A 27,713-nucleotide genomic window follows, 5' to 3' on the forward strand; every position below is an offset into this window, starting at 1 on the left:
GTTTTTTGTGGGCCTCTCACTGTTGTGGCCTCTCCCGTTGCGGAGCACAGGCTCCGGATGCGCAGGCTCAGCAGCCATGGCTCACGAGCCCAGCCGCTCCGCGGCATGTGGGATCTTCCCGGACCGGGGCACGAACCCGTGTCCCCTGCATCGGCAGGCGGACTCTCAACCACTGCGCCACCAGGGAAGCCCAGGAGGTAGGAATTGTTGAGAGTTATTTTACAGGTCAGCTATTATACCACTTGGTAAGACCACCAAATAGAATTTTTTTTTTAAAGCTATTTTCATAGGACAAGGCAATCATTTCCAGAGATGTTCCAAAACAATGCCTGTGATGTGCAGAGCACTGCTTTGGATGCATTAAAAACAGGACTCTGGTGAATGCTGTCTCTACCCCACCACTTTGCCTGGGCACTCACCATGCCCATATGCTGATGGCTGGCTTCTTCCCAACTACAGACTCTGCCTCAGATCTGCCCATGAGGCAGGCTGAAAACGCTACAGCTTTAAGGCCCTTACAATAGCCCTCAACACTGAGGAACCAGAGATGACATATAACTATCTCAGCTTCATCAGCCCTTGAGTGGGACAGTTTGGAGGTGATTTCTACACAATCTCCCAGAGTTCCCCACAGGACTGAGCCACCATTGCTCACAGGGGTACTCTGGCTCATGGATGCACTCTGTGTTGGTTTCCATCCCTCCCCTGTCTCACTTACCCATCCTCTACCTGTCAAATAAACTGCTTGCACTCACACCAATATTTCAGGTCGTCTTCTGGAGCGTGAAAATAAAGGAAAACCTCACTCAAATGGAGTAGGGCGGCCTGAAAGGGGAGCTCTCAGGCAGTACCACTCCATGTCAATTACAGGAAAAACTGACCCCAACAGAAGAATCGACAGGAAAGAATCATCAATCACAGGCCTCAACAAGAAGAGATGTGCATTGCACCTCCTACAAGAAATCCACTACCCCAGCAACTCAGCCAATGAGAAACTCTCATCGCTCTGAGCTTTCACTTTTCTCCAAAGGACTTTTCTTCAAAACAATCCCTCCCAACTACCTCCTTTTCCTCTATAAAATAACTGTTCCTCTCCTTTGTTTGGTGGACTTGCCTATGATTTTTGCTGTAGCTTGCCCGTCCGGAATTGCAATTCTCTGCTATTCCAGAATAAACCCATTTTCTGGTATTTCATTTTTAATGTCAAAAAGCGTCAATCCACCTAAGATAGACTCGGCTTTCGACGTATTCTTTCAGTAGCCGGCTAAGAACCTCCTACTTGCCCTCTCTTGCAGCTCCGCCCCCTCCGTAAAGTATCGCGGGGGCCTCAGCCTCCCCAACAGAAGAGCCTCTCTTCTTCGCTGTTCTCCAAATCCTAGAGCTAGCACAGAAAAAGTGTCACCCAGCTTTACAGACGTTCCTCCTGAGAGATGGCCGCGCCCATTGCACGTAAAAAGCGCTATAAACGGACGCGGCCATCTTACCTCACTGCCTGCGCAGCTGGAGACAAAGAAAACTCAATTTCCAGGTCAGGGAGCCTCTATATTGGTCTCAGGAGGTTTGGGCTTCTGAGACGCTAAAAGCAGCAGTGACGTCTGTGTTTAGGGACCCCGGAACACTTGCCTCTCCCCGCCCTAAAATAGCCTAATCGTCTAACAAATGGCCTAGTCATTCGCCGTACGGCACAGATTTAAACATGGCCGGCCCCAGCAAGAGGTTGTCAAGCAGGCGCGGCCATCATACCTGCCATAAAAATTCAGAAACCCAGCATCCTGTTCTCTGGAAGGTTGCCAGGTGGCGGCCGACAGCCTCAAAGTTGCGACTGAGTCTGCGCACGGCCACTCCGGATGGGAAATGCTCATACCGCGGAGAGGCGGCGTGGTGCGGCAGTTTCAGGTTATGGGCGCGGATGCGGGGAAAATGGGAAAGGTCAGTGTGAGAAACAGTCCAAATTCAGGACCTGTGTAGGAGGGCGACCAGACGGCTACGGTGGCCCAACTGGGTCAGTCATGGGAACCCGTAAGGCTCAGAGACTGAGGGTACTGAAGGGTTAAGTGATTGGGCGTCCGAGCCTCTTGGGGGAGGGAATCTGGGGTGGCGGGTTTGTGTGAGTCAGTGTCAGAGTCTGTGAAGAAGATGGATTGGGAGTATATGGGAAGCAATAAACGAGGATTCTTGATTGAGAGAGTGCGTGGGGGTCAGTTTATGGTGGTCTTCAAGGGTCTGAGGCCAAGTGGGTTTCTTCGAAAACACTGATTTGAACGGCGTTAGGGCTCAGTGATCAGAAGCCTGAGGGGTCAGTGATTGGAGGTTCTAAGTTCTGTTTGGGTACCTGGAACTGGTGATTGTGGGAACTTCGGGGTTCAGTTCTGAGGGTGGTCAGTGAGGATCAGTGTTTGCAGAAATCTTTAGGCCATCAGTGATGAAGATTTCCTTTAGATCATCGATGGGGGTATCTGAGGGCATCAGTGACTGGACTTTTGTATATCAGGGAATGGGGAATAGAGGGATCAATGTGGGGGGGAGGTGTCAGTGATTGGGACTGTTAGTAATTGTGGGGGGAGGTAGGACAGTGAGAGTCCACGATTGATCCCCAGTCTTTGGGATAGCATTGGAGATCAGTGTGGGTTCGCCATCAGGGATCTGTGTAATTCACTGTTTCACTGTTCGGCAATCAGAATGGATCAGTGAGTTTTGTAGTCACTGACTAAGTGGCCTTTGATGGTCAAGTTTGGCATTCCGGGATATCTGTGACTACAAGGACCTCTGGGAATTAATAGATTGGAGACACCGCGTGTGTCTGTGATTAGGAGGCTTAATGGGGGTTGATGTTGAGGCTTGCAAAATGCAGACGTTGGGGATGAGAGAGTCAAGGATTTGAGACTGCAACCCTGCACAGTGGGAACACACTTCACCCATGTGACATGCCCCAGCTGATGAGCAACCAGTTCCGTTCAGTTCGTTAGGGTGAAAGCCCACTTCAAAACTCTTTTTGAAACCTCCCTCTCTGGGAATTCCCTGGCGGTCCAGTGGTTAGGACTGTGTGCTTTCACTACTGAGGGCCCAGGTTCAATCCCTGGTCGGAGAACTAAGATCCTGCAAGCCGCGGGGAGCAACCAAAAAAAAAAAAAAGAAACCTTCTTCTCCCTTTTTTACTGTTCCCCACATGAATGAAAGTGCTTTGAAAGGATCAAGTGTTAGAATTCTCTAAAGTAACATCTTGTTAAAAATGCATATTTCTCCTAATATTTCCTTTAAGGTTCTTTCTGGAAAATGTAATGACATGTCCATCTGTGACAGCATCCCAAGAGTCAGCCTGGTTTCTGGAAATCTATTCTGACTCCATGGCAGCTAGGATGGATGTAACTTTGCCTGTGGTTAGAAAACGAAGGGTTTACTGAGTAAGTATCTAAACTGATGTAAAAGATTTTGCTGAAGGGGCAAACCTTGAGAGCATTCGGAAAATACTTTTATCTAGGCATAACTTAAAAATAGTGTTCCCACCACACACACACACACACACACACACACACACACACAGACACACACACACACAAAGAAAGAAAAAAAAAGTTATTATGTGAGATGATGGAGATGTTAACTAACCCTGTTGTGGTAATCATTTTGCAATGTATACATGTATCATATCAGGGCATTGTACACCTTAAACTTACAGAGTGTTATATGTCAATTATATCTCTATAAGGCTGGGGAAAAAAAAGATGAATTATGGAAGGAAAAGAAACTGGATCTAGAAGTTACTGTGTTCTAAGAATTTTTTTGCTTCGTTCTGTGTTTTTTAGGCATGGTACGTTTGACCTCTGTGAATCTGTGCCATATAAAATCCTGTTAGAACAATTCAATAAACGTAAAACCACAATAACAAGCGCAAAAACAAAAGTTAAAGCTACTTTTAGAAACTGTTCTTCACTGAAATTAAAGTCAAACTAATGGTGATTAAGATGGACTGAGACAAAATTACAAATGAAACGCAAATATGATTTTGACCATTAGCTTAATAAAAGGGTGAAATGCTGAAACAGTATTTTAATTGTTTTTATAAATATTACGTTCAATCCTTATGTAGTCTTTAGACAAAACACAATGAGTATATCACCTTAAGGAGCAAAGGAAGTTGAGAGTAAGGCAGGTAACATCTTTCAGAAGCCATACATGTCAAGCTTTCATTTTTAGAGCAGACAGTCTCTGATTTTTCCTTCCACAGAATCAAAGATACAGACCACATATGCAAGGGTAAGGAGTTAGGGCATTTTGTTTTTCTTGTAGCTCTTTTCCTTCATCACCTACACTGTGCTCAGTGCCAGGTGTGGGAGCAAATACTTTTTCTTTTTTAAGTTTTTAACATAAATCTTTTATTGAGATATAAAATGCATAGAAAAATATACATACAGCTCAATGAATTGTCACAAAGAGAACACCCCTGGGTGTTCAGATCACAAAACAATGTTCTAGCACCCTGAAATTCTCATGATACCCCCTCCCAGTTACTACCCTGCCACGGGGAACCATTCTCCTAATTCTAACATTACAGATTAATTTTGTCTGTTCTTGAACTCTAATTAAATGGAATATCTATACCTGATGGGGTGGCAGTATGTGGCTCTATGTGAAACATTTTTTTAAGTTTGAATACAGATTGTTTCATTTTATTTATGCAAGAAACATTTTTCCAGATCGTTTCCAGATCTGGACACAGATACACAGACAGTCAAATGTTCTTATGTTAAGGCTACAGCTCAGTGAATTTTTACATTGCAGAGAACTGTGTAAACACAACGTAGATCACGATATACATCATTTCTAGCATGCCGAAGCCTTTCTTATCAGTCAATACCCACTGCTGCCCCTGGGTCTAATTCAATGGATTAATTTTGCCTGTTTTTGAACTTTACTTAAATGGAATCATAGAAGTAATCTGAAGCCAAAACATTCATACAATGTGGAAGTTTTGTCTGAAATTCTGAAACCAGACACACCAGGACAAAATTCTGTTCTGTAGCCCTGGCTTGGCCATTTGAGATTGCCTGTTTTCTGTTATTCCCTCTGGAATCCAAAAACATAAACATTTAAGTGAACCCTGCAGTTTGGGGTGAATTTGGAGTCAGGATCCTGTTAATGAAGTTAACAAGTTAAGGCTGATTCTTCTTTGTAGGTAATTTGGAGGGGGACCTCAGAGCCCCCTGGTCAAAATCTCTTAGCCTTTGGAGACTGACCATTGGCTGCAGAGACTGAATAAGGCAGCTTGAAAAAGAGCCTGCAGGGAATTCCCTGGCGGTTCAGTGGATAGGACTCGGCACTTTCACTGCCGTGGCCCGGGTTTGATCCCTGGTCAGGAAACTAAGATACTGCAAGCAGCGGGGCATGGCCAAAAAAAAAAAAAGCCTCCATGTGGTTGCCTGCCTCCATTTGACAGTAAGTTGTAGACATGATAGCCCTTTTTACGCCTAATGTGAATTTCCTGAGTACAAGAACATTTTCTTATGTGACCACAACATAATTATCAAAAGCAGGGACGTTAACATTGCAACACTATTATTATTTAAAATTTTTTTTTCACATCTTTATTGGAGTATAAATGCTTTACAATGTTGTGTTAGTTTCTGCTGTACAACAAAGTGAACCAGGTATATGTATACATATATCCCCATATCCCCTCTCTCTCAAGCCTCCCTCCCACCCTCCCTATCCCACCCCTCTAGGTGGTCACAAAGCACCAAGCTGATCTCCCTGTGCTATGCAGCAGCTTCCCACTAGCCATCCATTTTACATTTGATTGTGTATATACATCAATGCTACTCTCTTACTTCATCCCAACTTCCCCTTCCCCCTCTGTGCCCTCAAGTCTGTTCTCTATGTCTGCGTCTTTATTCCTGCCCTGCCACTAGGTTCATCAGTCCTGCTTTTTTAAATTCCATATATATGCGTTAGCATACGGTATTTGTTTCTGACTTACTTCACTCTGTATGACAGATTCTAGGTCCATCCACCTCACTCCAAATAACTTGATTTCGTTCCTTTTTATGGCTGAGTAATATTCCATTGTATATATGTACCACATTGTCTTTATCCAGTCATCTGTTGACGGACATTTAGGTTGCTTCCATGTCCTGGCTATTATAAATAGTGCTGCAGTGAACATTGTGGTACATGTCTCTTTTTGAATTATGGTTTTCTCAGGGTGTATGCCTAGTAGTGGGATTGCTGGGTCATGTGGTCGTTCTGTTTTTAGTTTTTTAAGGAACCTCCATACTGTTCTCCATAGTGGCTGTACCAGTTTACATTCCCACCAACAGTACAGGAGGGTCCCCTTTTCTCCACACCCTCTCCAGCATTTATCGTTTGTAGATTTTTTGCTGATGGCCATTCTGATACCTTGTTGTGGTTTTGATTTGCATTTCTCTAATGATTAGTGATATTGAACATCTTTTCATGCATTTGTTGGCCATCTGTATGTCTTCTTTGGAGAAATGTCTATTTAGGTCTTCTGCCCATTTTTGGATTGGGTTATTTGTTTTTGTGATATTGAGCTGCATGAGCTGCTTGTACATTTTGGAGATTAATCCTTTGTCAGTTGCTTCATTTGCAAATATTTTCTCCCTTTCTGAGGGTTGTCTTTTCTTCTTTTTTTTTTATTTTTTTATTTTTTTGCGGTACGCAGGCCTCTCACTGCTGTGGTTTCTTCCGTTGCGGAGCACAGGCTCCAGATGCGCAGGCCCAGCGGCCATGGCTCACGGCCCTAGCCGCTCTGTGGTATGTGGAATCTTCCCGGACCGGGGCATGAACCCGTGTCCCCTGCATCGGCAGGCAGACTCCCAACCACTGTGCTACCAGGGAAGCCCCCTGTCTTGTCTTCTTGTTTATGGTTTCCCTTGCTGTGCAAAAGCTTTTAAGTTTCATTAGGTCCCATTTGAAACAGTATTATTATTGTTATCATAGTAGCATCAAGTGAAAAAAAAATCAAAAACAAAACACACAACATAAGAGCTGTGAGTTGAGTTTTATTCAGTGTCTTACTGAGAACTATAGCCCAGGAGACAACTTCTCAGCTCTGAGGAATTGCTACGAAGAGGCAGGGGAGAAGCCAGTATGTATATGATTTTTTTTGACTGGGAAATACATGTAGTCAAGCATAAAAAGATTATTGCTAGTCACAAAGAATAGACATCTCAAGTTAATGATTTTAGTGCTTTTCTGTGTATGGAAGAATTTGGGGTGATTGAAATTCTTCCTTAGATATGCATCTTAACTATCTAGGTGCCCTTCTATCCAAAGCACAGAGTGCCTCCTGTCTTTTCCATTCTCAATTTCCCTCAGGGCACACTGTCAGTAGGCACCCACAGTGGCTAATGACTTGATACTTGTAGAACTGGAATGGTGAGCAACATTTTTTGTTTACAGATGTCTCATCCACAGACCTTATTTAGATTTCTTTAACTGTCCCAATAATGTCCTTTATAACAATTATGTTTTTCTGGTCCAGGAATCTAATCCAGGATTACATGTTGCATTTAGTTGTCATGTCTCTTTAGAGTCCTTTAATTGGGAATATTTTCTCAGTCACTTTTTGCCTCTTTTGACCTTGATGTTTTGAGGAGTACAAGCTAGTTATTTTTATAGGATGTCCTTCAATCGAGTTTTTCTGATTTTCCTTATGAAATATGTACATTTCTGATTGCTAGTTGGAGTTGTGGTGTGTCCTCAATGTCCCATATCAGGAGATGCATGATGTTGGTTTGTCATATTGCTGGTAATGTTAACTTTGATCATTTGGTTAAGGTTATCCACTGTAACCTTAATAGTGGGTTGTCTACCATAAAGTTATGTTAATAAGTATCTTATGGGGGCATGTTTTGAGACCATGTAAATAACCTCAAACTTTCATTCACTAGTGTTAATATTATCCTTTAATGATTGTTGCCTGAGTCAATCACGACTGTTATGGTTGCCAAACGATGATTTTCTAATTGTGTCGTTCCCTTATATTGATTAGTTGGAGCTTTCCCTTATCCCCCAGTATCCCCCTCAGTATAAATATAATAGTGCATCCTAGATACATATAAAACAGGAGCTACACATTAGAAACTTACAAGCTGTTTACACTGTTGAGTTAGATCATGAGCCAGAGCTCAAACCTTCTAAATCTCAGAGAAAGCATCTTGGGAGATTGACTAGTTTACAGAGAAAGAGTTGTCAGATCATGTGACAAATAACCCACATAGACAGGAAACCTCTAGGGTCCCACTCTGGCCAGATAGATTTCTAAAGTGCTGTCACAATGAGGGATTTGGGAGCTAGAGAAGGAAAGAAACGGACTGTCAGAAATGTAGCAGAACTGTCAAAACCTGATGAAATGATCCATACATATTGTAAAACCCAAGTCATGGTTTTGTTGATTCTGTGACAGTATATCATATTGTATTTTTAAAAACTCATGGTGGAAAAGGTCAGATGAGATTATGTGGGATAGTTTCTTCAATTGAGTTATACCAAACTGTGGGTAGTTTTCTGTGGTTTTATTTTCTGTCTTGATTAAATGTTTAATCAAAGAAGTTAGAAGATATATATGAAAAGTGGAAGGAATCATATCATCTCACACTGATCAGAATGGCCATCATCAAAAAATCTAGAAACTCCTGGGTTTGGTTTTGTTTTTTTTCTCAGTTCCCTGGCCAGGGATTGAATCCGCACCCTCAGCTGTGAAAGCCCGGAATCCTAACCACTAGGCCACCAGGGAACTCCCATGGGTTTTGTTAAAGGAGGTAACTTTTGGAAAGCCCCTAAGGATGGGCTTTTTAAAATTACCATTTATCATTCCTGTTTTCACAGATGAGGAAAATGAGGCCCAGTGAAGTGAATTGTCTGGACTAGATCCCTTCAGTCAGTTAAAGGAATCACTGGCTTCAGACTTCTGTCTGAGTAACTCTCAGGCTCAAGTTCTTTCCAGAAGTTCCCCCTGCCCCAAACCCGGAGCACAGCCATCATTCAGATATGTCTACTGCCCAGTCTTCTGCAGGCTTCTTCCTCTTAGGCCTCAGAAAGTATTTGGGGAGGGTCTGTTTGATGACTCTTACCATGGGCTCTGCTTATCTTCAGGTTTCCTGAGTGCCCTGTACACCTTTGGGTCCCACCACCTCGCTGGACAGCAGGGCTCTCTGTGGGGCCCACAGGACCTTGGACACGTCTACAGAAAGCCCTGTCAGCAGCTGCAGCTGAGGGTGAGTTACTGTTTTTTAAAAATATTTATTATTTGCCACGCCACAGACATGCAGGATCTTAGTTCCCCGACCAGGGATTGAACCCTTGCCCCCTGCATTGGAAGTATGGAGTCTTAACCACCGGAACCCCAGGGAAGTCCCAGAGGATGAGAAATAGAGCTGTGAGAGCCTAGCAGACCAGGTAAAAGACTCTCTCGTCCAGGAGATGGGAATTTGGGACAAAAATCCCCTTCTGAAGGAGTCACCTAGGATCCAGACCTCTTGCGAGAGCAAAGATTCCTACATAACAGGAAATATCATCATCCCTGAGCCAGAAGTTTAGCAAGACTCAAACTGTTGTCTCTCCTTCTAGGGACCCTCCATGGCTACATGGTGGGAGAAGGGTTGGCCCAAAGATTCAGAGAGACAGGCAGAAGTGAAAGGAGAGGCAGGGAAGGCCATGTTCTCTCATGTGATAGACATGTTCTCTCAGGGGAAGGGGACATTGGTCCAGCCCAGTGCATTCTGCCATCTTGTAGTGTGGCATGTGGCCAACCCACTCCCCTATTTTTTCTGGCCCTGTCTGGACTCTTAGCTGCATAGCCATGGAGACCAGGCTGAGGCTGAGTAGCCAAGTCCAGGCAGGTGAGGGAGGGAGTGTAGTAGCCCAAAGCTGGATTAACTGCCCCAGGCCTTTCCTGCCAGCTCAATTCCTAATGGACAGTTCAGTTCTCTCAGAGAATCCCGTCCCCTTTTCAAACCCTCCTGTGACTTCCCTCATAATGAAAAAAGGCAGTGGGAAAATGAATGAAATATGTAAACAATGAAATGCATATGTGTTACAGTTACAGATTAGAGTAAGAAACATCCGCCACCCAAATCGAGCCACTGATAATATTTTACTGTATTTCATACCAAAAGTTTTTCTACATATATATTTCTTAAATAACAGGATTGTGGGGTTTTTTTGTTTTTTAAAACTTGAGATGTAACTTACATAGAGAATAACATGTAGCTTTATGAATTTTTCCATATATGCACCTTCATGTACTCACAGCCCAGATCATGATAGAGAATATTTCCAGCTCCTCAAAGGCTTCCCCACTTCTCCGAAGCAGTGCCTGCCCAAAGCCATCACTTAGGTCAGGGTTGCCTGTTTCTGAACTTCATATAAATGAAATTGAAACAAATTGATCATACCTTGTTTTTTAACTGCTTTTTTGACTTACAGCTATAACTTGATTAATATATTATTTAAGCAAAGAAGTATCTGTATTTAACATTCAAGAAAATCACTTTTTATTTCTTCTGTAGAAGAGACAGGAATCTAAATAGTTCATCTTAATACCGTTGACACAAATTTGTTATATCTTGTGAACAGGATGTTCCTTAACAAAAGACATATAAGGGAGCTTTCTGGGTGATGGAAATGTTCCATATCCTGATTGTGTGGTGATTACATGAGTGAATAATTTGTCAAAACTTATCGAACTGTACAGTTAGAATGGGTTCATTTATTATGTGTAAATTATACCTCAGTAAAGAAAAAACATTTTTTTAAGACACAGTAAGCTCATTGCTCAGTCTCTTCCGCTGCTGATACGATAGTTAAATGCTACTTTCACACTAACCATGCTTTATGACTTATGCTTTATGACCTGTACAGTATTTCAGTGCATTTAATGGATATTTATTGTCCATTAAATAAATGATATTTATTGTCCATGAAGAGAAAAGTAAAACATTAACTCACTTAGCACTGTAGTGTTAGGAATTTTTCCATATATGTACCCTCAGGTACCCACCACCCAGATCATGATAGAGAATATTTCCTGCACTTTAGAATTATTCTCTTTTTCAAAAGATGATATGTCAGTAGTTCATGAGAAAGAACTTCTGTAAAACAAAGCAAGGAAAATATACTCATTTGGAAACAATTTTTTCCCTTAAAACTAGTGTCTTCTGCCAATCACTAAACTAATTGGAAACTGTTCACTTTCCTTAAAAGGAGAAACTCATAATTTTATTCACATTCTTTCAGAGGTTCAGAAGGGCTTCTAGAATTTCCTCCTCTCAGAGAATCTTTATTTTTTCTTAGTAACAACTTGAACAGTTCCTCTTCAACACTATTGGAATATATAAGTAAAGCAAACAACAATTTTTACCAACATTATTAAGATATTGTATAAAATTCTTCCTAGCTTTTGAATAATTTAGTAGGTCTGGACCTTAGGTGACCTTGAGGCCTCAGTCTTCATCCTGAGGTAGTTTGACCCAATGAACCCTCTGTATTATTAACATTTGGCATGCCTAGGCTATTTTACCAAGAAAGTTTACCTTCACTTGTCCAATTAGGACAAGTATTATCTCAGTTCAAGGATGATAATATTATAGGAATTTCACCTTCAGTGCTAAGCTCACCATGTGGGCAAGCTTAATATTTAGGGACACTGAAGTCCTTTTATACTTATGTGACATTTGGAATAAATCATTTTTAAATTCTCAGGCTTACTTGACACATAAAAGTATAAAATTAAATAAAGTCTGTTCTTCCAGCCGTGACCAGTTCTTCTCAGTCTCCTCTGGTTAATTTTCTTTGATCTCAGAATTGACCAACTGTAAGAATAGGGCAGTCACTGATTAGTGCTGGAGGGATTATTCATGATTATGTAAAGAACCCTCAGGACAGTAATTTGCTAGACGTGTTTTTACAGGAGAGAACATCAGGATAGTCAAATGGTGTGAATGTCACTATACTCAGGAAAAGCTCTTCTCTGTCCTGTAGGAAAATTAGTCTCTTCTTTTTGCAAAGGAGAGATACTAGTTGCTCTGTTTTAAAGGTTGTCCCTAGACTGTTTCTCAGTGGGCAAAGCCTGGATCTGGGGGGAATCAGCTGTGGGGTTGACAAAGTTGGAGTTGTCAGCCATCAGGGCCACAACTCAAGAATGCCAATCAGGAGACAAACCCTTGTAGCCCCACAATGGTGGGATGGTTTTCCTGCCCTCAAAGGCGTGAATCAGTTCTGGTGGATGTAAAACTTATTTCATCTGAGCCTTGCCTTTTGCTTTTTGCCTTTCTTTTCCTTTTCTCTTTTACTGAGGTATAAAATACATAGAGCAAAATGTACAAATCATAAATATACAACTTGATGAATTTTTAAAATACATATACACACTCATTTAACCACCACTTAGATCAACATTTCCATCACCTTAGAGCTGGGGTTGGCAAACTCTAGCCCACTAGCCAAATATGGCCTGCCATCTGTGTTTGTAATTAGTTTTATTGGAATACAGCCACACTCATTCATTTACATATTATTGTCTACGGCTGCTTTCGTGCTACAACAGCAGAATTGAGTAGTTGTGGAAAACTCCATATGACCCCCAAAGCCTAAAATATTTACTGTCTGGTCCTTTAAATGAAAAGTTTGCTGACCTACCTTAGAAGGCTCCTTTCTGCCCCATCTCAGGGACTCATTCCCTTCCCCTATTCTGACTCTGTCGCCATATTATTCGTCTTACCCATTCTGGAACTTTCCAGAAATGGAATTATACAGTATATTCTCTCCTATGTTTGACATCTTTCATTTGGCATAATGCCTGTGAGATTTATGTTGCATGGATGTCAGCAGTTCATTCCTTTTTATTATTGAATAGTATTTCATTGTATGGATGCATCACAATTTATCTCGTTCTCCTGGGCAGTTTCTAGTTTTGACTCACTATGATCAAAGCTGCTATGAACATTCTTACATTAATACAAGTCTTAGTTGAACAATATTCGTGTATTTCTCTAGTATTTCTCTAGTATATATCCAGGAATGGAACTGTGTTCAGCTTCAGTAGATATGGCCAAATGGTTTTCCAAAACGGTTGAACCAAATTACAGTCCCCTCAGTCATGTGTGAGAGCTCTTGTTGCTTCTGGATGTGGATTTTCAATTCCAGGCTGTAGATTATTGGCAAAGTATATTCAGGCCTATTTATAAGGTTTCTCACTACTGTGAGTGAAAAACTTAAAACATTCTTAATCAATGTTTGGTACAAATTTAGTTCCATATTTCCTAATACGGTGGATGTTTGTTCTCATCTGTTAAAAATTATTTTTTAGGGAATTCCCTGGGGTCCAGTGGTTAGGACTCAGCGCTTTCACTGCAGTGGCCCAGGTTCAATCCCTGGTCAGAGAACTAAGGTCCGGCAAGCTGCACAATGCGGCCAAAAAAAAATTGTTTTTTAATGACAATACTTAATAAACTGCTGGGTGAATAACAAGGTTTAGCCTTTCAGTAATTATTTGTACCATACTTTAAGTAACCATTAGTTTTATTAATGTTACACAGTTATTTTACTTCACTTTGAGTTTTTTTGTAATATTTTCATTACAGATATAGAAGCCCCTTTTCCAGAATATACTTGGGGCCAGTTATTTAAGTTTTAAGGATTTTGTTTTTTAATAACTTTCAGTTCTTACTTGGTAGCAACTTTCGTTTCCTGGTAAGTCTCCTCTGTGCATCCACATTCTGAATTGAATGGCAACATTTTTTTCTTCTACCCCAGTGATCTAAAGCATGGGTTTTTGTCCAAGATTTACAGGGAATTTGCAAGTTCTAAAACAAGTCTGGTCCCTCACAGCTCTGTTCTCTTTCTCCATCCTCCTCCCCACCCCGCCATCTCTGTCTTCACAGGCCGCAGATCTTTTTCCAAGAACAACAGAAAATGATCGAGTACCAGGTAAGTGTGACATTAACGAGCCAACTTCCGGGGCTTCCTTGGTGGTCCAGTGGTTAAGACTCCATGCTTCCAATGCAGGGGGTGTGGGTTCGATCCCTGGTCAGGGAACTAAGATCCCACATGCCACACGGCGTGACCAAAAAACAAACAAAATGAGCCTACTTTCCCTTCTTGGGGAAACTGTTCTAGAAAAAAATATATGCATTTCAACCACATATGCCTTGTCATAGGCTGGGTTCTCAGGAAAACAAACTTGGGGATGGAAATTTGCACACAGAAGGTTTACTAGGGAGGCTCTTGGAACACCTGTAAGTCAGTGAAGGAAGCAAGGTGGACAGAGGGAGTTGTTGAACAGAGGCATCAACTGATCTTATAAGATGCTCTGGAGCTGGGATGGTCCTCAATGTTGTCCTGAATGGAGGCAAGGAGGCCTTTGTATTCTGAAATCAACCAGTCATTGGTTGTAGGCTGCCCCAGGGAGGGGACATAAACTTGGGTGGGGTTGCTTCCTTTGGCCAAGGGAAATTCTCTAAAGGTTTCACGCCGGCAACAGCCAGCCATCTCCTAGCAGCTGGGAGAAGTACCTCGGTACTGCAGGGAGATTTGGGTGGAATACCACAGCCTCTCTATACACATAGACACAATGGCCAGATACTTATTATACATACTACTCTACCCTTTTTTCCCAATTAAAATATCCTAGAGATTGTACCATATTAGTACTAAGAACCATGCCTTTTTTTTTTAAATAATGTACATAATGCTCCATCATATGCATGGAATACTTAACCCATCCCCCATATTATGGACATTCCGGTAGTTTCCAAATTTGATATTTTAAGCAATGATGCAAGGAACATTCTTTGTTGGAATACAGATGTACAAGGGGAGAGTCCAGTGAGAGTCAACTGTGGACTTCCTGGTAGCCCAGCAAAAAGGCAAACACAGCCCATGACTTGCATTGACCATAAGGAAGAAGTGTATTGTTATTTCCAAGAGAAAACTAGCTTTCCAGGGCACTTCTTTTTTAAGAAGTGTCTTAGACATTGATGTTTCTGTGGGTTTGAACCTTCTCTGGGGCCTCTGGGGGTGGTTTCGTCCACTCTTAGGTTGATGCTGGTGCGTCTGCAAGTGACTCCCACATCCATACCTAAGCTGAGGCCTCCTCTGAGAGCTTCAGACCCCTTTGCCCAACATCTGCACCTGGCTGCCCCAGAGCACTTCAGGTTTAATGTGTACAAAGTTGAACTCTTGATTTCTGTCTCCTCTTTCCTGTTTCTCATCTCAGGAGATGGTACCATCCCACCAGGCAAGCCAAGACCCTGAGATTTTCCCTTGACTTCTCCCCACCTTCCACCTCTCACACTCAGTCACCAAGTCTTGCTGATTTTACAGCCTCAGTGTTTCTTCCATCTCTCTCCTCTTCATCCCTGTGTTTGGTGAAAAAGACATGGCCTTTTAGGTGCAGGATTACGTCTTTTCTGCTTTGCTCTGTTCTATTCCCTCCCATTCTGTTTCATCCTATCCTATCCCACTCCACCCAATCCCATCCCATTCCAATTAGCTCTTTTTGGGAAATACTGCCCAGAACCTGTCACTGAGCCAGGTCCTGTGCTCTGTGATGAAGCCTGACTGCTGCTCACGCACTACCACAGTACGTTGTTCTGGCATCAGAGAGGGAGTCTAGTTGGTACCTCCTTTGCGTGGGTCTTCGGGTCTCACGTGCCAGCTTCCATGGCCTCCACCCTAGTTTTGGTCCTGCCTTCAGATCCATCTGCCTGGGCCACTACTCAAGTGCTACTGTTGCAGGAAAAAAGAGTGGGGTACGAGAGGGTGGTCACATCCCAGGTCTCAGGTGAGTCCCTGGGACGGCTGTCAAGTGTGGGTTCTTGGCTTCACGCAGGAAAGAATTCAAGAGCAAGCCACAGTAAATTGAAAGGAGGTTTATTCAGGGAAAAACACACTCCACAGACAGAGTGTGGGCCATCTCAGAAGGCGAGAAGCGCCAGGGTATGCACGGGGACTGTCAGTTTTTATAGGGGTGAGTAATCTCATAGGCTAGTAAGTGGGCAGATTATTCCAACTATTTTAGGGGAGGGGCAGAGATTACCAGGAATTGGGCCACCACTCACTTTTTGGCCTTTTATGGTCCACCTTGGAACTGTTATGGCACCTATGGGTGTGTCATTTAGCTTGCTGATGTATTACAATAAGGTATACTGAGGCTCAAGGTCTAGTGGAAGTCAGTCATCCACCATCTTGGACCTAGTTGGTTCTAACCAGTTTATGTCGTGTCCTCAATAGCTGTCATTCTTTTAAAGGTTGTGCCCTGCCCCCTTCCTGTCTCACCACCTTAGGACCCAGCATTCTTCAAGGAAACCTACAGCCTCCTGAGAGTGGAGAGTGGCTGCTCTCAGCCCTCTCACCTCTGTGGGGCCCTATCAATGCTTCTTCTCTCCGGCCACTCCCAGAGATAGTGGGCCAGTGCCACTGGCACTGTGCGGTGCACTAGGGCTCTCCACCCCACTGACACCCAGGCACACGTCCTGGGTGCCCCTCCCCACCTTTTTTTCTGTCCTTTAGAATTGTTTTCCCATTCTTAACAGATTTTTAAATAATGATTTACAATCTTTTTCTACTTAAAATAGGTACTTTTATATTGTGCTGCCATATGCCAGGCAAAGTTTATAAAGGCTTTACACATGTTAACTCATTTAAACCTCATAATATAATAACTAAGAGACACACACTGTTATTATCTCCATTTAACAGATGAGAAAACTGAGGCACAGCGAGGTTAAAGAGCTTTCCCAGGGTCGCTCATTTAGTGGGTGAGCCTGTATTTGAACTCGAGCAGTCCTGCCCCAAAGTTCATACTTTTAACTGATCTGCTCCATTGCCTCTTGCGTCTGTCAGTGACTGTAAAGCAGTGGACAGCAGTCCACAAAACCACCCTCACTTCTGACAGCAACTGTAAGTTTAGAGGTTCCCAAGACCCTCGGATTTGATAATTCGCTAGGAAGACTCACAGAATGTTATATTCACAGTTAGGGTTCATTACAGCAAACGTATATGGATTAGAATCAGCCGAGAAAAGAGACACTTGGGGCAGAGTCCAGGAGAGCTCCACACACAGGACTTCCATGTGTCCTCTCCCAGTGAGTGTGGACAGTGCAAAATTCTCTCAGCAACCATGTGTGACAATACAGAGTATTGCCAACCAGGGAAGCTCACCTAAGCCTTGGTGTCCAGAGTTTCCTTTGGGGGTTGGTAAACTAGACATGACTGACTGCTGACTTCAGTTTCCAGCCCCTCTGGAGGTTGAGCTGATTGATGTCTGTGAGCCAAAGCTTCCCCCCAAAATCATGTTGTTAGACTATCTGGTGTGGCCCAAGGCCCCCAGGTAAACAGAGACACTCTTACCTAGGAGGATGTTACAGGGGCTTAAAGATTAACTTCTAGGAACTGAGGGCAAAGGTCAGACCTCTCCTTGGGCAAGGTTAAATTCTCTACTATACAGTCACTTGAAGATAATATCTTAGGTACTAAAGAAAAAAGTGTTTACTTACAGGAGTAGAAGTTTTTTCCCCACACCAAACAATTCTCCAATTCTATGCAGACCATACAAGTTAGGGGGTCAGTCTTACAAGACTGCCTCCCACTTCAGATGCCTATTTGATAACCCAGGTGGTCACCTGAACTTCTGAGTAGCCAGCTATAAATTGGGGGTTCACATGACCCCTCCTCAGTTTTGATAATTTGCTATAACTCACAGAACTCAGGGAAACACTTTACTTACTATTATAGGTTTATTATAAAGGATATTATAGAGGATACAAATGAACAACCAGATAAAGAGGTACGTAGGGTAAGGTACAGAAGGGGCCTGAACACAGGAGCTTCTGTCCCCATGGAGTTTGGGGTGCACACCCTCCTGGCTGTGTTCACGAACCTGGAAGCTCTCCAGGGTTTTTATGGAGATTCCATTATTTAGGCAAAATTGATTAAATTATTGGCCTTTGGTGATTAGCTCAATCTCAAATCCCTCTCCCCTCCCCAGAGATTGGGCGGTGTATGGCTACAGGTTCCAACCATCTAATACCTGGGTGGTTCCTCTGGCAACCAGCCCCCATCCTCAAAGAGTTATATCATTAGTATAAACTCTGAGATGATTGACACGGGCTTGTTACTACTAATAAAAGACACTCCTATTATTACTTCTGTCGCTCTGTAAGTTACAAAGGTTTAAGAAGCTCTGCGCCAGGAATCAGGCAAGAAGATCAAATATATATATATATATATATATATATCTTTATTTATTTATTATTTTTGGCTGAGTTGGGTCTTCATTGCTGCGCACGGGCTTTTCTCTAGTTGCGGCCAGCGGGGGCTACTCTTCGTTGCGGTGCACAGGCTTCTCATTGTGGTGGCTTCTCTTGCGGAGCACGGGCTCTAGAGCACGGGGGCTTCAGTAGTTGTGCCACGTAGGCTCAGTAGTTGTGGCTCATGGGCTCTAGATCACAGGCGCAGTAGTTGTGGTGCATAGGCTTAGTTGCTCCGCGACGTGGGATCTTCCCGGACCAGGGCTCAAACCTGTGTCCCCTGCATTGTTGGCAGGCGGATTCTTAACTACTGTGCCACCAGGGAAGCCCTAATATATATATTTTGTATATATATATATATATATATATATATAAATATATATATATTTCTTAATATATATATTTCTTAATATATCACAATATCACAGATGCCTTCTTAGGTTAGTACCTGTGGGTCTTTCAGCAGCTATCTGGTTCCAGGGCACTGGGCTCTTTGGAGAATTTGTTCTCTGTGCCCTGAACCAGAGGACTGACTGCCCAGACAGTGTAATCTGAGGCTTGCCAGGCTGTGGAGCCTCCTTTCCAAACTTCCTCCTCTGGGTCTCCAGCTGGACTCTTCTGCCATTGGCCTCTTGTGTTTTAGTGTCTCTTGGGGCTCTGGCCTGAGTATCTGCTCATCCTGTCTCCTTGCTGAGAGAGACCACACTGTGTGACAACTTTAGCTACCACTTCTGTGCTGATGGCTCACACAGCTTTAGCTCCGTTCCTGTTCTTGTTCCTGACGTGACTCATGTCCATCCTGCTGCCTGCCGAGTGTCTCCCCCTTTGTGTCCCCAACACACCATGTCCTCTTTACTTTTGCAGTTTTTCTCAGCTGCAATTGAGATTGGTGACCAGTGTCACCCAGTTGCCTTTGAGATACCACAAAGGTAAGGGTGTTACCCTTACGCCTTCTTCACACTCCACAACCAGTTAAGGTACAGGTTCTGCTCTTCTTTACGTTGGTCCTTCTCTATCTCACTGTTTCCATCTTACTTGTGAGCATCATCTTCCACCTAGGTTAGTACAGAGTCTTTCCTTTCTTCTCGCTCCAGGTCACCCACCACATTTCTCTTTCCATCCATTCACTTTCAAACTATCTGTGAGTTCTGTATCTCTTGTAGGCAGTATTACTTTTTTTTGTTTTGCAGTACGTGGGCCTCTCACTGCTGTGGCCTCTCCCGTTGCGGAGCACAGGCTCCGGACGTGCAGGCTCAGCGGCCATGGCTCATGGGCCCAGCCGCTCCACGGTATGTGGTATCTTCCCGGACCGGGGCACGAACCCGTGTCCCCTGCACTGGCAGGCGGACTCTCAACCACTGCGCCACCAGGGAAGCCCGGCAGTATTACTTTTTTATCCAGTCTAACAATCTCTGCCTTTTTGGAGTGTTTAATCATGTATTAAATAACCTTATAATTTAATATAGTTTAATGTAATTATTGGTAGGATTGGATCTATATCTTTTTAGCATTTAGTTTTCTATTTGTCCCATCTGCTTTTGCTTTGTTTCTTTTCTCTTGTGTGTGTATTTTTGTGCGGATTAACTGAATAGTTTTTAGAATTTTATTTACTTCAGTACACCTCTTTGCACTGAGTTTAGTGATTACTCTAGGGAGCAATGTCCCTCCTTAACTTTTCACAGTCTGCTTAGAGTTACCATTGTACAGCTTGACACGGAATGTAAGAAGCTCACCACATGCCTTCTAGAGTGTGCTTTCTACACACCCCACTCCCTTGATAGATTTCTCATTGTCTTAAAGTCCATCATTTCATCACTCACAGGCCTCTGTACTCTCTCCTGTAACTAGTGATTTGCCATCCTTAAAATCACTGTTTGGCCCCCGTGCCTTTGTTCGTGCTGCTCCCTCTGCAAGGAAGGCAGTTTTTCCATCTCTGCAGAGAAGATTCAGCTGCACATATCCCTTAGCTCTGAAGCCTAACTAGACCCTGATAATTTTAGTGGACCATTCACTTCTCTGTGTGCCATAGCCCAGATGTCACAGCTGTCACAGCTCTTGCCCTTTCACCCTGAGGGCCTTACATATTGCTCTCCCTGCCAGGCTGTGAGCTCCTTGAGGTCAGGTGCCACCCATGACTGTGTCCCCAGCAACCAGGACTGGGTCAGACACAGTCTTCAGTCAATATGTGTTGACCCAAATATAAATGACAGTGGCTTCCAATCCCATCATATATAGTCCAAAGCCAGGAATATAAAAGGCATCCTAGATAAATGATCATAATAAGCTCTGACCTATGAACATTATAAAAAGTCAGAACCATCCACCTCTGCCTACACTTTCCCCACATGACTCAATGTCATTTCATCTTCAGCAGAGACCTGTGTCATTCAAGGATGTGGTCGTGGGCTTCACTCAAGAGGAGTGGCATAGGCTGAATCCTGCTCAGAGGGCCCTATACCGGGATGTGATGCTGGAGACCTACAGCAACCTCGTCTCAGTGGGTAAGAACAGCTCTGCCACACAATCTAGATTATGCTTGAATGACCACCTTTCCTTTTTCAGTTGCTAAAAGTAACTGAAGTACCTAGAACCTCTGAAGTACCAAATACTTTCTATGTCTCAGACACTGTTTTAGCCACTTTTAAAATATTAGCTCATGTAATCCTCATAAGAGCCTTATGAGGTAGGTACTGTTAGTACCACTATTTTACACATTTGGGAACTGAGGCAGAGAAGGTGAAGTAACTTGCCCAGTGTCACCCATGAAGTACATAGCAGAGCCAGAGCAGGATTTGAACCCCAGCAGTCTGGCTGCACAGTGTGTATTCCTAACCCTTATACTGTGTGCTTCAGTGAGCTTGGCTTGAGTTTCAGTGGTCCTGGATTACTGCTTCCTTTTGAGTTCTGGACAAAGTGTGTGTACAGTCTCCTCCCAAGTACAGTGTCTGTTGTGTAGCCTTTAATGCTGCCTGAGAAGACCAAGGAGCTCAGTCTAAGGCCTGGATCATTTCCCTGGAACAGGTTATGAAGGCACCAAACCATATGTGATCCTCAGGCTGGAGCAGGAAGAAGCACCATGGATTTGTGAGGCATCATGCTCGGGCTGCCACTGTCGGGGTAAGTATGATAAATCCAGCAAAAGACATACTAAGGGAGGCTGGCACCTTTGGGATTTTGTTCAGGGTCCAGCTTTTAAAAGCCTTAGAGCTTTGAAAGCCGCTGGAGACATTTCTCTGAGAGCTTCAGCCTTCTTGGTGACCCTTCAGCCTCCATACATCCCACCTCCCTGTGTGCTTGCTCCATCTCCTTTTCTCCAGAATCCTTGGCCTCTCTCTTGAAGTTATCAGTACACTTTCTCTTTCACATTCAGTCATTCTTACAAATAAGCTTCTGTGATTCTCTTGTTCTTGCCGATTCCTTCCTATTCTCTATTCTAACAGTTTTTGGGTAAAATGCCCCAGACCTGCCTGCCATACTCAGAGTCTCACTTCCTATCCTTTCCTTAATCCCTTAAGTTATCCCTGAGTCCCTTAATTTCCTAAGTCACAGACGAGGAAGCAGTGAATTCCAGGAAGTGAACAGGGACAGTTGGGTAGTGAAGGTCTGTCTTAACCACTTCTATTTAATTTTCAGAATAACTGCCCCTCTCCCGTCAGCTCTATAAAATATCTCAACAATAATCCGTGGTATCCTGAGTGTTGGTAACCTACTCTTTAGAATGCCTCTGGACTTCTGCTTCTCCAATAGAGTTATGAGTTTAGCAAGAAGAGTCAGTGCCATCTGTTCCTGGATCTCTTTATGCCATTTGTACTTAGTGTTATAATCACATGATTGAATTAAATATTATATAAACCCCCAAAACATTCAAGTCATTTCATGCTTCTCCCCAAAATAATGTCTTTGAGATTACCACCATCCAGCTTTCACTGGTTGTAGTAGTAGCAGCAATAGCATTAGAATTTCTGGCCAACACTCAGTGTGTGCTCACTTTGTGCCAGGTCTGTTCTCAGTCCTTTACATATATCAACTCATTCAACCCTTACAATACCTGTGAGGTGTTTATTACCAGCCTTTATTCCCCCATTTACAAATGAGCAAACAATCACAGAAAGGTTAAGAAACTTGTCTAAGAACATATAACAAAGTAAGGGACCAAATGGGGATTTGAACCCAGGTGGTCAGGCTCTAGAACCAGTATTCTTTTTTTGTAATTTTTTAGCCATGCCGCGCGGCATGTGGGATCTTAGTTCCCCGACCAGGGATCGAACCCGCTCCCCCTGCAGTGGAAATGCAGAGTCTTAACCACTGGACTGCCAGGGAAGTCCCTAGAACCAGTATTCTTAACCATCACACTCTGATGCCCTCTGAGGTGAATTTTGCTTCATGAAACTGCTCGTCAACCTTCCTGAAACCATTGTAACCTGGCTATCAACTGCTTTTCTTTTCCCTCTTTCAAGAATTTTATATAATAACTGCCAAAAAATAGTATCCAGTCAGCCCTCCTTTCTAAGTTCTCTGTATCCTCTATTTCCCTGGCTGCAGCCCAGCCTTTTCCTTCCAAGGGACTACTGCATTTTCTGTTTTCCAAACTTGATTCTCTTCTCAATGGTGTAACCCCCTAAAGAAGTCATCCGTTCTGAGACCATATGATGCTCACAACCGGCCTCTTTGACATTTTGCCACCTTTTGTCCGCCTTGTACCACCTAGGATCCCCTACCCCCCATTTTACCAGTCTGGATCATCTCCACAGTTATGTCCACTTATTCCTGTTTTTTGTCGAGCAAGAACTGAAGTCATCCTCTTTTTTGCTTGCTACCTCCCCTCCACCCCACATGCACACAAGTGCATGCATATATATACCTCACCTTACTTTTCATTCCAGAGTTTTGCTACCATGAGCTCATTTTGAAGCTTCTGTCTCTGTCACCCTAATTGTTCTATGCTTATGTGCTAGTTTTGTTGGTTTTCCTTTGAGAAATTACTTTAAATCTTCCTGTCTACTTTTCATTTCCCACTGACATCTCCTAAAATTGGACCCAAATTACCTCATGCCTGAATGTCTTTAAGTTAGGGGTTCTTAATCATTTTTGTGCCATGGAACTCTTAACCATTCTGGTGAAGCCTAATAGACCCCTTTTTTACATATTAAAAAATAATAAAACCCATAAGATTACATGAGATACAAATTACTAAAATACAGTAATTACTAAAATAAAGTTAGAAAATGCAATATCAAAACACTAATGATGTTAGTGATATTAATGATAATAGTAGATATACTTCCTTATTTATATATTAAATTATGAGATCTCCCATCAGGTCAAATAATTGTCATGATCTCAAAGTAGAGATGATTGTAAACATATTTTGAGAAATCTGTGACAACTATAGTGTGACATGAAAATACCTTATTCACAAACTAGGACAGTTACAGGAGCTAATACTAATGTTTTGTTGTTCACATTCATAATCAAAGGAAATGCTCAGTTGTAGTTAGAACAGATTTCTATATACCAAGTTAAGAGCTCCTACTTTAAATTCTAGTTAGCTTCATTGATTCCTTCTTTTATCTAGTTCATCTTAGAGCCCTTGCCATTTATATTATTACTAACTAGCTCAACATAAACTCTCTGACTGCTGTAACAGTGCTTGTCAAACTCTTAATATGATAACGAAGCATCTGGGCAACTTGTTAAAATACAGATTCTGATTCTGTAGGTTTGGGGGTAGGGCCCAAGATTCTGCATATCTGCCTACATATCAGTTCCCAGATGAGGGTGATGCTGACCATTGAGAACCATGCATTGGGTAACAAGGTGCTTTATGACATTTAAACCCCTTTCCTCTGTAACAGGGATCAGCAAACTTTGGCCTATAGGTAAGCCACCTAATTTTGTGCATAAACTTTTATTGGAACACAGCTGCACCATCCTTACATTTACATACTGGCTGTGTTCTCACCATACAATGCAAGAGTTAAGTAATTGTGACCGAGACCATATATCCCACAAAGCCTAAACTAGTCGCTGGTCCTTTAAGAACATGTTTGCCAACCACTGCTCTATAATATCTTCTCATCTTCAAAATTATTTCTCTCTATCATCTATGACATGTTTCATTACATTTGTGCCAGTTTCTGAATCTTCTATACTCGTATTGGTACCTTTAGTTATGATTCATGCTCTCTATTCATATACTGTGCACCCTTTAAACTTTTAGGGCATTTCTCAAATAGTTTTATTCCAGGTCATAATAACAGATTCATAAGGAAAGGTTTGCTGTACCTTCTCCAGAAAACATTTGGCAAGGTAACGTCCAGAAGAAAAGACGGCAAGACATGCTTTTGAGGCAAGGTACATTCATCAGCAAGAAAACGTTGCCCAAGGAAAGAAGCCATGAATGTAATAAGTTTGGGAAAATATCACATCTGAGCACTGATCTTTTTCCTTCAATTCAAAACCCTAATAACTGGGACTCTTGTGGAAAGAGTGTGAACCATAATTTAGACTTGAATGGTTTTAAGAGAAACTATTCAAAAAAGCAAGATGAGTGCTATGGATATGGGAAATTATTACAACATACAAAGCATGATAGAAGACCTAATGGAGAAAAATTCTGGGAATGCAGTCACTGTGAGAAAGCTTTCAGCCATAACCCAGCACTTATGTATAAACCAGCAGTAACCAATTCTCTTGTGTACAAACGGAAGAGGGTTCCACCTACAGAGAAACCCCATGTCTGTACTGAGTGTGGGAAAGCCTTTTGCTACAAGTCTGAATTCATTAGGCATCAAAGAAGTCACACTGGGGAGAAGCCGTATGGATGCACTGACTGTGGAAAAGCCTTTTCACATAAGTCAACCCTCATTAAACATCAGAGAATACACACTGGGATAAGACCCTTTGAGTGTTTTTTTTGTGGGAAAGCCTTCACCCAGAAGTCACACCGCAGAGAACATCAGAGGACACATACAGGAGAGAGACCCTTTGTGTGCAATGAATGTGGGAAGTCATTTGGTGAGAAGTCATACCTCAATGTACATCAAAAAATACACACAGGAGAAAGACCCTATCGTTGCAGAGAATGTGGAAAATCCTTCAGTCAAAAGTCATGCCTCAATAAACATTGGAGAACTCATACTGGAGAAAAACCCTATGGATGCAACGAATGTGGCAAAGCTTTCTACCAGAAGCCAAACCTCAGCAGACATCAGAAAGTTCATGCTAGGAAGAATGCTTATAGGAATGAAAACCTAAAAATTGTAGAAAAACCTTGAGCAAGATATCCTATTTCATTATATGTGGAGGAATTCATCCTTAGGAGAAACCTCATTGACCTAATAACCATTTATCATAAGGCAAGTCATGCTCCAATTGTGACAGAAAATTTTATACTAAAGATTATAGAAAATATTTTATAAAACATAAACCTGTTCATTCTGGCTTATGAAAGTTTACATGATAACAGAATACAAAATATATGTGAAGAAAATTAGAGGTATATTATGGTATGTCCCACAGTGAGCCACATAATAAGCACTATTTATATTTTAGAAATATAAATGTGAATTTAATAAATTATGAATATCAAGCACATATGTAGAATGCCATTCACCAAACTTTTTCACTCTAAATATCACCATTGTCTTTTGGTGTCTAACAATGCAAAAAACAATAATAATAATATGGCCAACTATTTTTTTAAAAAGCTTTAACATTTTAAACCAGCACATTTTCTCCACCTTTTCTAGCACAACTGGCTTTTTAATCAGGAAGAAAGTAAAGTTGAACCAACAGCACAAACCATACAAAAAAAAAAATTGGAGGCGGACTTAAGATTTAAAGTTTTTAAATAACAATAAAATTCTTGAAAGAAAATGAAAGGAGACTACATGTACAATCTAGGAATTGGGGGAGATTAACTTTACCAACCCAGGACACTCAAAAGCTGTTAAAAAATAAATATTTGACTACATAAAAAGTGCAATCTTTTGCATGGCAAAAGATGCCATCAACAGTCAATAAACAATGATTTGGGGGGAAATATTTGCAGAGCCAGTCAGAGAAAGAGTGGTCTTCATACTGACAGGAAAAAAATAACCTGATAGCAAAACATGGCAAAGAATGAATAGACAGTTGAGAGAAGAGCAAATCCAAGTGGCTCATGGGCTTATCAAAAAAATGATTAGCCTCAGTAGTTGTTGGAGAATGCAGATTAAAGTTATAATGAGATAACAGTATGCAATCAAGCTGACGAAAAAGAGCAGGAATGCTTTTTGCTGTCAAGCCAAAAGGTGTTCTTAAGACACTGCTAGTAGAAACATAAATTGTTACAGCTCTTTTGAAAAGCAATCTGACATCTATTATAACTTAAAATACTTATGCCACTTTGTGCAATCTTCTCTTAGAAGTAAAACCCCAATACATAAGGGACATGTACATTTATTGTGAATTGTTCCTAGTGGCAAAAAACACTAGAATCAAAATAGATGTCCATCAGCAGGGAAATTGGAAGAGGGAAGGAACTATAGTATATCCATTCCATAGGATGTTTATATAGCCATTAAGGTGAACAAGTTAAAACTATGCTAGTGGACCTGAATGGAATTCCACAATGTTTCCTTGAGAGAGAAAAGCAAGGTAGAAGTGTGTAAAATGACTCTGTTTTTGTAAATCAGTTACAAAATGCTTCTAGGTGCTTATGAGTGATAAACATGTATCATATATGTTTGTGTAAGATTTTATATGCATGGAGAAAAATATAGAAGAGTATACATTGGGTTCGGGGAAGGTGGGTGATGCAGGTGGATAATGGGGTAGTCAAGAGAAGGAAAATGAAAGCCCCAAAGAAAAATTATGTAAATAACTGAACCAAGTATGATATGTCAAATATGTGATTAAGAAATTTGAGGGGGAAGCTAGAACTCTACTAATTTGTGGAGATATTTGTGGTATATTGTTAAGTGAAAAGAGAAAATTTCAGAATAATGTATATGAATCTATTTTTTTAATTAAAACACGTATATGTGTATTTATGCATGTGTGTGTTTATATGAACAAAGAGAAAAGTGTGGAGGGACAGATATAAAACAAGATATTAACATTGGTTACCCTGGTGGGGAATGGAAATGTAAGTAGTTTTTAAATTTATATATCTTTGTATTGTTTTACTTGTTAACAAACATATATTACTTTTGTAATTTGAAAAACAAAATAAAGGGGGGAAGAGTGTTTTGAAATACATGGCCTTGCAAATGTTTTTATTTTCTGACAAGATGGCACTCTGGCCTGGTCTATTGCCTCTCCCCTGGCTCAGTCCTTGGGATATCACCAGAGTAAAAGAAAATGTGTAGATCTAAAGAGCAAAAGGCAATACTTTGAGAACCCCTCAAGTAGAGATTTTTTAATTTTATTTTGAAATAATTTTTGACTTATAAAAAAGTT

General features: G+C 41.8%; 1 protein-coding gene across 1 annotated transcript; it reads left to right on the forward strand.

The window, feature by feature from the left end:
• Positions 1-1,831: 1,831 nt before the first annotated feature.
• On the forward strand, positions 1,832-27,485 carry ZNF793 (zinc finger protein 793). The gene is made up of 7 exons (XM_082677643.1): positions 1,832-1,929; positions 3,260-3,401; positions 9,115-9,236; positions 13,902-13,947; positions 20,641-20,770; positions 21,291-21,386; positions 24,564-27,485. The coding sequence occupies exons 4-7, from the start codon at positions 13,933-13,935 to the stop codon at positions 25,544-25,546; spliced, it is 1,224 nt and encodes a 407-aa protein (XP_082533769.1). The 5' UTR covers positions 1,832-1,929; positions 3,260-3,401; positions 9,115-9,236; positions 13,902-13,932; the 3' UTR covers positions 25,547-27,485.
• The last annotated feature ends 228 nt before the right edge of the window (positions 27,486-27,713 follow it).

This window comes from Grampus griseus (assembly GCF_964374135.1).
Source record: "Grampus griseus genome assembly, chromosome: 19".
In the NCBI taxonomy this organism is placed as follows: Eukaryota; Metazoa; Chordata; class Mammalia; order Artiodactyla; family Delphinidae; genus Grampus; species Grampus griseus.